We start from the raw sequence: 12,538 nt of genomic DNA on the forward strand, positions 1-12,538 counted from the left end.
AATTATTTTCTCATCCACTTTTGAGGAGAGGAGACACTGCCTCCCTTGCCTCCTCGGAGGAAATGCCCCTTATATATATATATATATATATATAATATTATAAATCCATATCCATTAAGTTACAAACAACTGGAAAAGTCATTTCTGAATATTGTTGTGGACAATGGGGGACCCTGGTGCCAGTGCTAGTGCCAATCTGGAACTATTCCACACAATTTAAACAGAAAATGTGGTGTCGACTTGGCCCCAAAAATCTGCTGGTCTTAAACCAGAAACTGCTAACGGCAGAGTTCAGGGCAGGATAATGTGCTCACCAAGTTTAGTTTTAAAAACAACAACAACTTAATCGGGCTTCTGCACAGCACCATTTAACTGGCAAAAGGATAACAGTGTAATGAAAGAGAGAAGAAAGCGAGACTGGAAAATGTGTATGAAACTGATCTAAACTAGCCTAGGTGGAGTAAAACCTCCTGATCCTCACTGTGCTTAAATTCCAGCTTTCAATACAAACACACTTCTGACAGACCATGAAAAAATCAATCTTGAACACACTCACTTTGATATAGTTGACGAACGGTGAGCTGAGGGTAGAGTCTCGATAGTTTAGATGCTCCTTGAGAGATTCCGATGAACTTCTGTCTCCTATCGGACAAACAATCACATAAAATTACTAAATTATTATACGGACTATGCTAAAGAGTTTTTCCACTGACACTAAATGTAAATCAAAACTGCTTTCAATTACCTACTAATGTAAGTGTAACACAATTTTTGCTTAAAAAAAAAACAAAACAATACTGACATTATGCCATAATTGCTGTAGATAAACTTAATTTGAACCCTGGAATATTCCTCTAACTGAAAACAAACAGAAACCTAAAGAAGTACAATTACTGTAGTGTTCTTCTAGAATGAACTGCACACATGTACACATTCATTCACACATGCAGACCCAGAGTGGACATGTCGAGTAAATCTTATTGAAAGCTTAAAGTCTAAAGGACCCTCCTATCAGCTTAGCAGTCACACACTCTCTAAAGTACAGCACACACACACAGACACACTTTTCCTTTCTTCCTGCAATGTTCTCGGCTTTCATCTCCTCCTCCCTTAATTCTCCTTATGTGCTGACACTGACTTCCCAGCCAGTATCCACACTTCCTGTCCAGGACCTTCCCCTGGGCTTAAGCTGGGTCTCACACACTCTCTGTATCGCTCTACTGTTGTGTCAGCCTAGTAAGAGGATGTTTTTCTCTACAGGCTTTTAATATCCTGTCCACACATGTGAGGGCATGTTTGTGTGTGTGAGCAGCACCTGTCAGAGCACTGATGTGTTCACTGGAGTCGTCTTTGCTCAAGCCCTCCTCCTCTGTGATGTTGGTCATGGGCACATTCAAGCTGAGACTGTCTTCATCTGATGGCTAGAACACAAAAACACACTATCTAAAACACCACCTAGACAAACACTAAAAAATACACTATACACTGTTTAAAAATGTAGAGGTTATATAATTAAAGTAATTGTGCTAGAATTGTTATTGTATATTTTTAGAAGGATTCTATATGGAATCAGTTTCAAACAGCATTGATTATACATGTACTAGTCTCAATTAGTATCTCTAATTGTATGAAGGAATTATAGTTAAAAGCAGCAAAAACATAAACCAGCTCGTATAATGCCACAATTAGGTAAAAGTTAGCAGAGTATTGAAAAAACTGTGGCGGGAATACTGGCAAAATTCCAAAAATAAAAGTAAAATATGATGATGAGATCATTGTTTAATACTGTATAAAAATGTAGAGTTGCAAGTGTGATTGTTGGATGTTCTGCAAGCATTCTCATCTGTTGTCTTGAGCAATAAAATCTGATTTTGGCATCTGGAACTTCCTTACTTGAGATTCTTTATGAAAAAGAGAGAAGACGACATTGTCTACCAAATATTTCACTGAAAAAATAGCATAGTACACTCTATCACTAATTTCAGCCTTAAAATTATTTTTTAGTCTTAATTTGACATTTATTTTCATATCATGTATCATTTACAGCTTAAAAGTATTGATATGTATTTATATTTGAAATTTATATTGATGCATATTGATGTTCTATTATTATTATTCTATTTACTCTGTAAAGCACAGTGAGAAGCAACCTATATTTTATAATTGTTTTATTATAAAATTAATACAAAAATTGTTTTATCATTATTACTACTATTGATATCAGCATAATTGAGTCTTAACTAAGCACGTCACAATAAATTTCCAGCGTCAAGTAATTTATCTGTTCACACAGAAATTGAAAATGCTCTACAATACGGTGCAATAACAGCTAATCAGAGCATAGTTAATGTTTAACATACAGTTATTTTGAGCGGGATTTTGGACCAATGTGAATTCACTATGGGAGGGGCCACCCAGCATAACTCTAACTATACTGTCCCGTCCCAATGTTAGGACAGTGTATTACAACTACAACTGACGTAACTGTAACACTGTATGCTACAGTACATGATAACTGTCAGACACCAGCTATCAGACCTTTGTCCCTAAAGCATATGATCCCAATCCTGCTACAGTTTTATTGCAGCCCAGCCGTAAGCAAACTAACATGTGTTTTTATTAATAATCCTATCACTTTAACTGATGAAAACACTATATAGCAGATACATGAAATTAGACATGCAAATATCCAAAGCACATAGATCAGATGGTCAGGCTCTTCTGTTTGGCACATACACACACACACACACACACACACACACACTGACCTCTGTAGCAGAAAGGCGTTTGTCTCCGTTGTCACTGCCCACCCCAGAGTCACTGTCAAGTTTTTTGTGCTGATCAATGTCCTCAGTGCTGAGACAGAAGGAAGAGAGTGATTAGAAGTTAACAAGGGTCGCATAGGACAGAAAAGAGAGAGAGAAGCAGCCCATGTCTCTCATATGAGAGAGAGAAAGAAATCTTCCAGTCTCTCTCTCTCTCTCCCTCAGAAGAGTGACCCCCTGCAGTCTATTAAAAGGATTCTCCTGAGATAAGGATGATAATGACAGGCAACACACATACACACACGACCTGGATTTTTTTGAGATTCCACACTGTAATCTACATTCAGATCTTTTTATACACCCATTTAGAGGTGCAGGACTTGATTTAAAATGATTATATATCGATTATTTTGACAAATATTCATATTATATAAAGATTTAATATAGCATATGGCTGCTGCTTAAATATCAAGACTAAAAGAATAAAAGGACATTGGTTTTGACTTTGGATTCAAATCTCTTTTTAGTCCACTTCTTGCTTTGAGGAAAACAGTGCACTTTAACTTTTGAATTTATAATAACTATAAACTATTATATATATACATATTTATATATACATATACACACACCTTTTTGATTTAAAATCACCATATCACAATTTAATTAATTCAAACACAATTTAATTCAGTCTACTTGATACTACTTTATAATCATGAGGACTGACCTCCCATTCGTGGGCCGTGTCAAGCTGAGGCGGTCTGTGACAGGAAGGTACAGGGCATCGCCCATCTTGTCACTACGACATGCCTCCATGGCGAGGTATTTAAATATATGAATCTTGCCCTTCATGCATATCTGAAAGCAGCGAAAATAATGTCAGAAGCAGTTGTGAGAGAACTGAAGAATACATTGTGTATGTGTGTGTGTGTGTTACCTGTGCAGGAGGACTCTGAAGTGGATTGTTCTCCAGCTGTAGTGATTGGAGCTGGGTCATTTTTCGATAACAGACAGGAATAGTAGAAACCTTATTACAGGATAAATCAAACTTGACCAGGGGTAAATCTGCCAAATCTAAAACACACATACAGAGAATTATTAAGCATTAGAGAATTAAGTGAATACATTTCACAACAAGGGGGCAGAGAGGGCTGCCAAAATATAAAACAACAACAACAGGGAAACAGTAAATCATGCACACAACAGCTCTTGAAAAGCAAAGAGGAGACATTCAGCATTTGGAAGGTCAATACTAAAATATTTACATAAGTCTTAAATCAAGAAAAAAAACATATCAGCTACATAAAAATAGATTTCTTATTTCAAAAAGGGTGCTTGTTGGATTTCGACAGTCATTTATAAATGTTATTTACTGGTCCTGGTAACTAAAAGACAGCAATGAATCAAAGTTAAAAATCTAAATGATCAGCAGATCTCTCAGGCAATCTATATTAATGCTTCCGCTCCATGAGGTCATTTTGGCACAGTGTGCTTGGAGAGACCATTACAAATCCTATTTTTCTTATCCTGCATAACCAGCATTAACCAGCATAATTTAGCTGAATAATTAGTTCAGCTGCAAAATCTCAGCTACAGACTTTTTTTTGCCAAGGTAAGCTGTTGATATAACTCCAGTTACATGTTTCAGACAATGCTTGGCTCACAAAATCATTTGAGCACTAAGAACACTAAACGTTTTCTCACTGTTATTTAAAGGAACACACCCACACTTTATGTTCTTGGCAGTTTGCTTTTACTCAGAACAACTTACCAGAGTGTTGTGTTAATGTTAGTTTATAAGTTTATATAAGTACAACATGAGGCTGAGGGTTTTATTTGGCTTTGTTACAATATGTAGTGGATGTTGTTCCAAAATTATTGCTCACTGAATGACACGGATGAAGGAAAGATGTAATGGACAGACTGAGCAATAGAGTTCAATAGTACTTATAGCAAAAGGATTAGATAGTTTAAACAAAAAAAAGTCATCAATTACTCAACCTCATGTCATTCCAAACATGTACAATTCTTTTCATCTTCCAAACACAAATGAAGATATTTTTATTGAAACATGAGGTTTATTTGTTTCCACTAAAACTATCATGCATTAAAAAGTACAACGGTAAAATGAATCCATATGAAGTGACATCATTGTTTCTTGTAGAAGTTCCTGACAGAAGCGTTTTGAAGATGAATGAAAATCTTATGGGTTTAAAATGACATGAGGGAGAGTAAATGATGACAGACTTTTAATTTTGGGTGAACTATTCTAACTTTAATTCATGACGCAGAGAAGGCCTGAATAAGGAGGTTGGTGGAGCAGAGGTCAAACAAGGGCTAGATTTCCTGTAGCTGTGGAGCTACCGGAGGAAGTTTTTATTGGTAATGTGATGAGTAGTTATCGAGGTGAACTTGTCAGAGAAGCTGAAATCATTTCAGCAGAGATAAGAAGGGTGTAGCAGTGTGTGAGGGATACAAACACACACACACACACACACACACACACACTGATTGCAGACTCACCCTCTGGAAGGACACAGAGAAGGTTTCGGTGCACGTTGAGTTCCCTCAGAGCTTTGAGTTGGCCAGTGTGGCGTGGAAGAGCTGTGATTTCATTACAGCTTACATCCTGATGGGAGAAAGATAGAGGAGGAGTTTAGAGTTACATGTTTACCTTCTTCTCAAACACAAGCTTCTGCACAAACCTTTCATTACACTCACTCTAACTAAGTGCTTATTGTACTATATTATATGACATCTCACATGGCATAAACCTACAAAACCTGGTCTGTGTATGTTCTCATTTATAGTTACAAAAAGGAGCAGGAGAAAAAAGACAGGGAGAAGAACTACCAGAGAAAAACTGGAAAGAGAGAAAAGCTGAGAAAGGGTGAGTCAACATGGTAATATATTCATAAAACACAGAGCAAGTATCACAAACATCTCATTCATATGCAGACATCAGAGGTACAGCACACATGCTCACACTTACCAGCTCCATGAGATTGGTGAGCTGGCCAATGCTTTCTGGAAGTGCGTTGAGTTTGTTATTGCTGGCGTTGAGCACTCGCAGAGGAAGACCACACACACACGCTGGCAGCACTGACAGCTGGTTCCGGCTACAGCACCGCAACGTTTAAACAAAACATGTTACAGCATCGTTCTTAATGCTACTCCTCAAGCAGAAGCATGTATCTAGAAAACTTCATTCTGATTGGTCAATCACAGCATTTATTAGAAAAATAGAGACATCAATTCAAAGAATTTAGTTAAACGAGTTGGTGAACATTATACTGTACATACAGAGAACTTATCAATAATGATATCATTAATTATCATATGAAATGATATATGATATCTGATAAGATATCAATAACGACAAATTTGATTTATTTGTAAAAATCTGGAAGCCTGTATTACATACATTACTTAGTCATATTTTTGTCATTTTTCATTTTATTTAGTCTCTTCTTTCTTTCTTTTTTTTATGATGATTACCTTTATGAGGGCATTTCTTACATTATTTTGTTTCTATTTTATTTCTGTACTTTTAAATTCAATGTGCTGTTGTTTCTTTTTGTTTGGGTGTTGAAGTTTACACCTTATCTAAATAATTACAATTTCCAAATTATTGTTATATTATTAAAATATGTAACAGTAAAATATAAAAATATAAACAGAGTATACACACATATACATTCTCCCCCAAAATGTATATAAAATTAATAAAATTAAATCATTACACAACAGTTCAATTGTGGCACTGAAGACTGATAAAGGACTGATATTCAAAGATAAATAATAAATAATCTGTTTTCCTTGGTCATGTGTGTGCCTTAGCCTTTCTGTAACACTTCATCATTTCTGTCTATATGACATTAAACAGGAAAAAGACTGACTTCAGGGAGGTGTTCATGAGTTCATGAGAAGCAATAGCTAGACAAACTTTGCCTGTTATGACTACAGGATGACAGACAAATACAATTGTTCAGCTGTCTGTGTGTGTGTTTGCTGAACTAGAGGAAAAACATATAAATCTGTGTGCAATTCAGTCTCTTTTCGCTTTCTTTTGGCAATTTCATATTCTAATGATCTTTCATCTATTTTTCATGATCTCACTTGGTTTTTCTGCTTGATTTTCCATCTCCAGTTTATGTTCACTCTTCTCAACCGTTAAGAGCTTAGTGCTTCATTAACTTCTTACAAAACAAATTCCATCGCTAATTAACTCAGTGTGAATATCAGGCCTTCTGCAGGAGACATTTGGCTTGAGAGAGAAAACCCAAACAGAGGGAGAGTCTGTGTGTGTGTGTGTGTGGATGCATTTACATTTAACAGAAGCAGTAAGGACAACCAGAGGGGAAAAAAAAACATGTTTATTTAGTTCACGTTCATTTTGTATGTTATATGTTGTGCACTTTGATTTTCCTCTTGGGACTGTATATGCATCTAAAAGCTAATTATGTAACAATACCATTCAGTTATTTTAATTACCATAAATATTAAACCACACATCTTTAGAAGCAACCTTATCGGGTCTGGTGAACCCTAGTTATATGGGGCTCCTTTGAGATCGACTAATCAACTCATTCAAACCACCCACTAACTAGTTGATTTAAAAAAAAATAAGCAGTCTCTTTCACATAGTCTCATTCAAAACATATGCAAATAAAATATTTTAATAACACATTAGGTTAGGTCTGCTGATGCACAAACATGCAATCCTATATGTTGTTTGGAAAAGAATACTAGCATAATAATTCCAGTACCGTTCAAAAGATTAGGGACAGTAAACATTTTTAAATGTTTCTGAAAGTATCTCATGCTCATCAAAGCTGCATTTATTTGATTAAAAATACAATAAAACCAGTAATATTCTGAATATTATTACACTTTAAAATAACTTTCCTATTTTAATATTTTTAAAAATATAATTATTCCTGTGATGGCAAAGCATCATTTTCAGCAGCCATTACTCCAGTCTTCAAAGTCACATGATCCTTCGAAAATCATTCTAATATGCTGACTTGCTGCTCAAGAAAACATTTCTTATTATCAATGTTTAAAACAGCTGTGCTGCTTGATATTTTACAGGATTATTTGATGAATAGACAGGTCAAGAGAATGGCATTTATTTGGAATACATATATTTTGTTGGATTATACATGTAATGTATCACTTTTGCTTATTTAATGCATCTTTATTAATATCTTAAAAACATTGACTACATTTTGTAACTGTAGTATAACACATAACATGCAATATATATTCCTATTGTCTATCCTGTTTTCAAATACAGTATGTGAAACAATACACAATATGCACTAATTAATTGCATTTCAAACAGTAATATGTGAAATTCTTGACACAACCTATATGTTTAATAAATTTTAATCATGACAACTCTCTGAAGATTTTAGCATGGTGATGGATATGACAATGTTAATGTATTTGGTCTTGGCGGAATTGCTGCTGCTGTTGGTCATTGCTGTATTTGTAGATTATTGCTGCTGCTGCAAGCAAGTACAGGAACTTGCTACTGCCAATGCATATGGCGATATGGTGCCGTGAGTATTTAAGACATGCTGCTGCTGCACAAATAGCATATAAAATAACCCGTAGCAGATCTATACAGGTGGAGCTGGGGAAGGTGGAGGGTTTCAGAGAACCTCTGAAAGTGCGCTGCAGGAATCTCTAGTGAATGCTAGCCAGCCATATAAATGCAAGGCAGTAGGCTCATTGGCTGCATATGCAGCATGAACCAATCAGCTTGTGCCAAGTCGTTTAACTCTCTGAATATCATCAGTTACGTTAGCAACCATCAGCCATCACCATATAGAGTTTCATGACTAAACTATATATTTATTTTATTTTAATATATGTTTGACGCTTAATTGAGTGGTGTTTTATTTTTCACCTTGGGAATAATTATGGTTATTCTGCATTTTTAATCCAATTTATGAAAAATCTTCATTTTTGTCAGTATACTAAAATATTGAGTCTTTAGGGAGATTGTAAACATTGCAGAGGTTTAATCACAGTTCATTTATCAAATTGGAAACAGAAGGCCAGATTTATCATACTGCATTGTAGCATACAGTGTGATCTGGTTGTAAACTGTATAATATGGCAAATGTAAAGCATCACTTGGGTAATACATACAGAAAATTGACAGTATACATACTGCTCACTGCAGAAATATTAGTTGTATGCTAGTAGTAGAATGCTATTCTAAGCATACTAACACATTCTGACGGTTTCCCACAGTATTATGTTAATGCATTATGAGCCTAGAGACACAACACAATGTAATTCATCTCTCTGTGAATGTGTGTGTATGTGTTAGTGCGATACTCACCTGATGTTTAAGCAGGTCAGGGACTGAAGGCTGATGATGGTATCAGGAATGCTTTTGATGCAGTTGTGATAAAGGTTCAGCGTTTCCAGAGAGACCAGATGACACACCTCTGACGGGATGTCAATCAAGCGATTCTTAGACAGATCTGAGAAAGAAAGAGTTCTGTTAAAGCTAATGCTTTAAAGAATTTGTTAGAGCATTTATTACACAGCTAGCATGACTGTACATTACACTCAATGCTACATTTGTTGTTGTAGTACCCTAACTAAACACAGGGAGGTGCTTTCACAACTACAGATATCAATGAAGCGAACATTAGCAAAAACATCTGTGTGTGTGAAGGAGGGGATCCCAAGGTTAAGTTCCCTTCCTGCACACACACACACACCTCATTTCAAAAGCCATAATTGGTTGTGCCTGAGCGCAGTTAGCATTTCATGTGCCTAAAGGTGATGACATTTAACAAATGTGTGTGAGGGTTTAACCACCAGACCGTTTCATCAAAGTGATCTGTGTTTTGCTGATGTTTCAGGCCATGTTTTTATATCAAATTCATGGTAATATTAATGAAACTGTGCAGCAGTTTACTTTATTGTGAGAGTATGTGACTAAACTTACTATTCTCTCCCTGTATACATTATGTATGATACAAGTTACAAATGACAACTGTACCACTGACCTATACCACCTTGTCACTATGCATTAGTGTTTCCATGGAAACCATGCACACAGCCCTATGAGAGACTGCATGAGTGCTGATAGCAAAAGACAGTCCAAAAGACACACACATAGTTTTCATGCATTAAACAAGCCTGTCAAGAATGAGGCACCCATAATACACTACAGTATACATAGTCAAACCACACCCAATTTCCTGAGACAGGACCTAGATAAATAGTCCTACAAAATATTAACCCTAATGAGCAGTTCAAAGGTTCAAAAACATGATACACAAACCATAACTCACTAAGTAAAAGTAAAAATAAAAACTGGAGATGTTCTAAATTTCATCCATACCAGGGATGCACTGATGACGAAATTCTGTGGATAGTGATAAGCTGAAAATTATTATTGCACAAAATTATGTTATGTTACAATATTATCCCTTGTAAAAAGAAGTGCACTTTAGCATACTTTTAAACATAACATAATTTTATGTTTAAAGTGTACCACCGAATGTACTGACAAACAGTTATGGTAAACTACAATAAAAATCATGTATTTAAATATACATTGTAATTTACATATATTACATATAATACATTTATAATATAAAATATAATCTAAATGTAATATCAACATACTACAAGTACAGAGAATAAGTTAACTTATTTAAAGCACAACAAAAAAAATATTAAACCATTGATTTAAAATGTACTTTAGAGTCCCCCTGTAGTCAAAAATGTTATCCTTTAAAATTCATCTTTGATCATCAAAATGACATATTTAAATGTTTTTTCTTGTGAAAATAATTTTCTCATGCCTTAAAATAGCTTGAATGCAACTCTACACCCTAGCCTCATTTACTATACGCGGATCTATGAATACGCAAATTAGCCCCGCCTCCACTCAATCACACACTAGCCAGCCATGAGCCAGCGCCTCCTGATCCACTAATGCCGAGTTCACACTGCACGATATTAGCCCGATTTTTCACTTGCCGACAGGTTTTGCGAAATCGCCGACAAATGCCCGAAATCGGAGGCAAATCGGTGCTCGTTCACGCAACGAGGTAACATTATCGGTTTGCGCTGGTTCGTACACGGATAATGACTGATAAAAAGTTTTTACTAGCAGACAACTACAGTGGATACTGTAACATTCGTTAAAGGGGTCATATGATGCTGCTAAAAATAACATTATTTTGTGTATTGAAAGGAAAAATTGAAATCGCATCATATGACCCCTTTAAGCTATGTGTGCCATCATGAAGCCCCGTTAGCTCACCCCAGTCTCAGCTTTATGGGGAAAGATCAAAACACAGAGGGATGAATAATCATTTAATGACTCTAGGCCTGTAGGTCAAATCTACAGCTTGTGCAGATAAGCCTATAAGACCAACAAAACAACAAAATGAGGTTTGTACTGTAAAAGCTCTACTGAACAACATTACATTAAACACACATACTGCAGGCAAGAGTGTCCAACCGATATGGACAGTCAGGTACAGCCAAGAAAGAGAGAGACTGCAGATAAAACAGACCCGGAAACACAAGAAAACATGCCCACATGATGTGCTGCAGGAGTACAACAGAGTAGAACAAAAGTCAGAACCTATTCACAGATGCCTGATGATTTTAGTCATACAGACGTCACTCTAACTGTCTCTCGTCTGCGATCTGTCTCTGTCTGAATGGTCTCTCCGTCTTGCTGAGCTGCAACAGCGGTCTGTGTTGAGGCAGTTTGTTCTGTTCAGAGCACACAATGGGCATCGAGATGGCACAGATGGCATGGATTATCAGACTAACCCCCTGACGAAAAGCACACACACAGTCCTATGAAAACACCTCTTTCTGTAAGTGTGTGTGTGTGTGTGTGTGTGTGTGTACATACTGGAGGTTTAAAGATAAAATGTTAGTAGACACACATGAGATAGAGAACAGGAGGGAAGGATAGAAGAGAATGAGGCTGAATGTGAGCTCCGTCAACACACGGGCTGTCAAGCGAGCGCTGTGATGTAAGAGGATTCTGGGAAATGTAGGTCTGTAATGAACTATGATAACCAGTAAGTGTTAGTATAGGATTTATTTAAAATATAAACTCAACCTTTCAAGGTTCAACAAAAAGGATCGTCCAGTTAAAATGTTTAATTATCGTCAAAAATCGTTGTTGTGAATTGTGCTGATTTAAACACATGACCAAAGCAAAGTCTATTATATCTATTAGCCTGATTTTACATTACTGATTTTGTTAATAATTTTCAACCTGATTCTAACTGATACACTCAAGACTATCACGACTTCAACAACCTTATCTACGTTACCTATAAATTTCAATATATACATTTCAACATTATATATATATATATATATATATATATGGTTGCCAGAAATTTACCACAAAAATATAGCGACAATGTTTCAGGTAATGCAGGATGTCATACTGGTGGGTGTATGTTTTACAACTTTTATAGTCATATCTCATTAATGATATAATGCTAATTTACAAATATACTTTACCAAAATCACTAAAAGAATGCAATAAACATTATTTAAAGGTGACATATCATGAAAATCTGAAGTGCTATAATCTATAATTGGTGTTCCTGTGGCTCAGTGGTAGAGTATTGCGTTAACAGTGCAAAAGGTTGTGGGTTCAATCCCAGGGAACACACATCCTGGTAAAAAAGAAAATTATAGCCTGAATGCACTGCAAGTTGCTTTGGATAAAAGTGTCTGCTAAATGCATAAATTATTAT

General features: G+C 35.9%; 1 protein-coding gene across 3 annotated transcripts in view; it reads right to left on the reverse strand.

Moving 5' to 3' along the window:
- Positions 1 to 12,538, reverse strand: part of lrch1 (leucine-rich repeats and calponin homology (CH) domain containing 1) — a 57,209-nt gene that overhangs the window by 26,986 nt on the left and 17,685 nt on the right. For all 3 annotated transcript variants that reach the window (XM_016466602.1, XM_016466603.1, XM_016466601.1), the window contains exons 2-9: positions 9,121 to 9,265; positions 5,755 to 5,881; positions 5,286 to 5,391; positions 3,700 to 3,836; positions 3,490 to 3,620; positions 2,769 to 2,856; positions 1,316 to 1,421; positions 557 to 642 (exon numbers count right to left, since the gene is read on the reverse strand). In XM_016466602.1, the coding sequence (XP_016322088.1) occupies positions 557 to 642; positions 1,316 to 1,421; positions 2,769 to 2,856; positions 3,490 to 3,620; positions 3,700 to 3,836; positions 5,286 to 5,391; positions 5,755 to 5,881; positions 9,121 to 9,265 (926 nt within the window). The remainder of the gene's footprint in view (positions 1 to 556; positions 643 to 1,315; positions 1,422 to 2,768; positions 2,857 to 3,489; positions 3,621 to 3,699; positions 3,837 to 5,285; positions 5,392 to 5,754; positions 5,882 to 9,120; positions 9,266 to 12,538) is intronic.

The sequence above is a fragment of the Sinocyclocheilus anshuiensis genome, unplaced genomic scaffold (genome assembly GCF_001515605.1).
Source record: "Sinocyclocheilus anshuiensis isolate Anshui unplaced genomic scaffold, SAMN03320099.WGS_v1.1 scaffold496, whole genome shotgun sequence".
NCBI classification, from domain to species: domain Eukaryota; kingdom Metazoa; phylum Chordata; class Actinopteri; order Cypriniformes; family Cyprinidae; genus Sinocyclocheilus; species Sinocyclocheilus anshuiensis.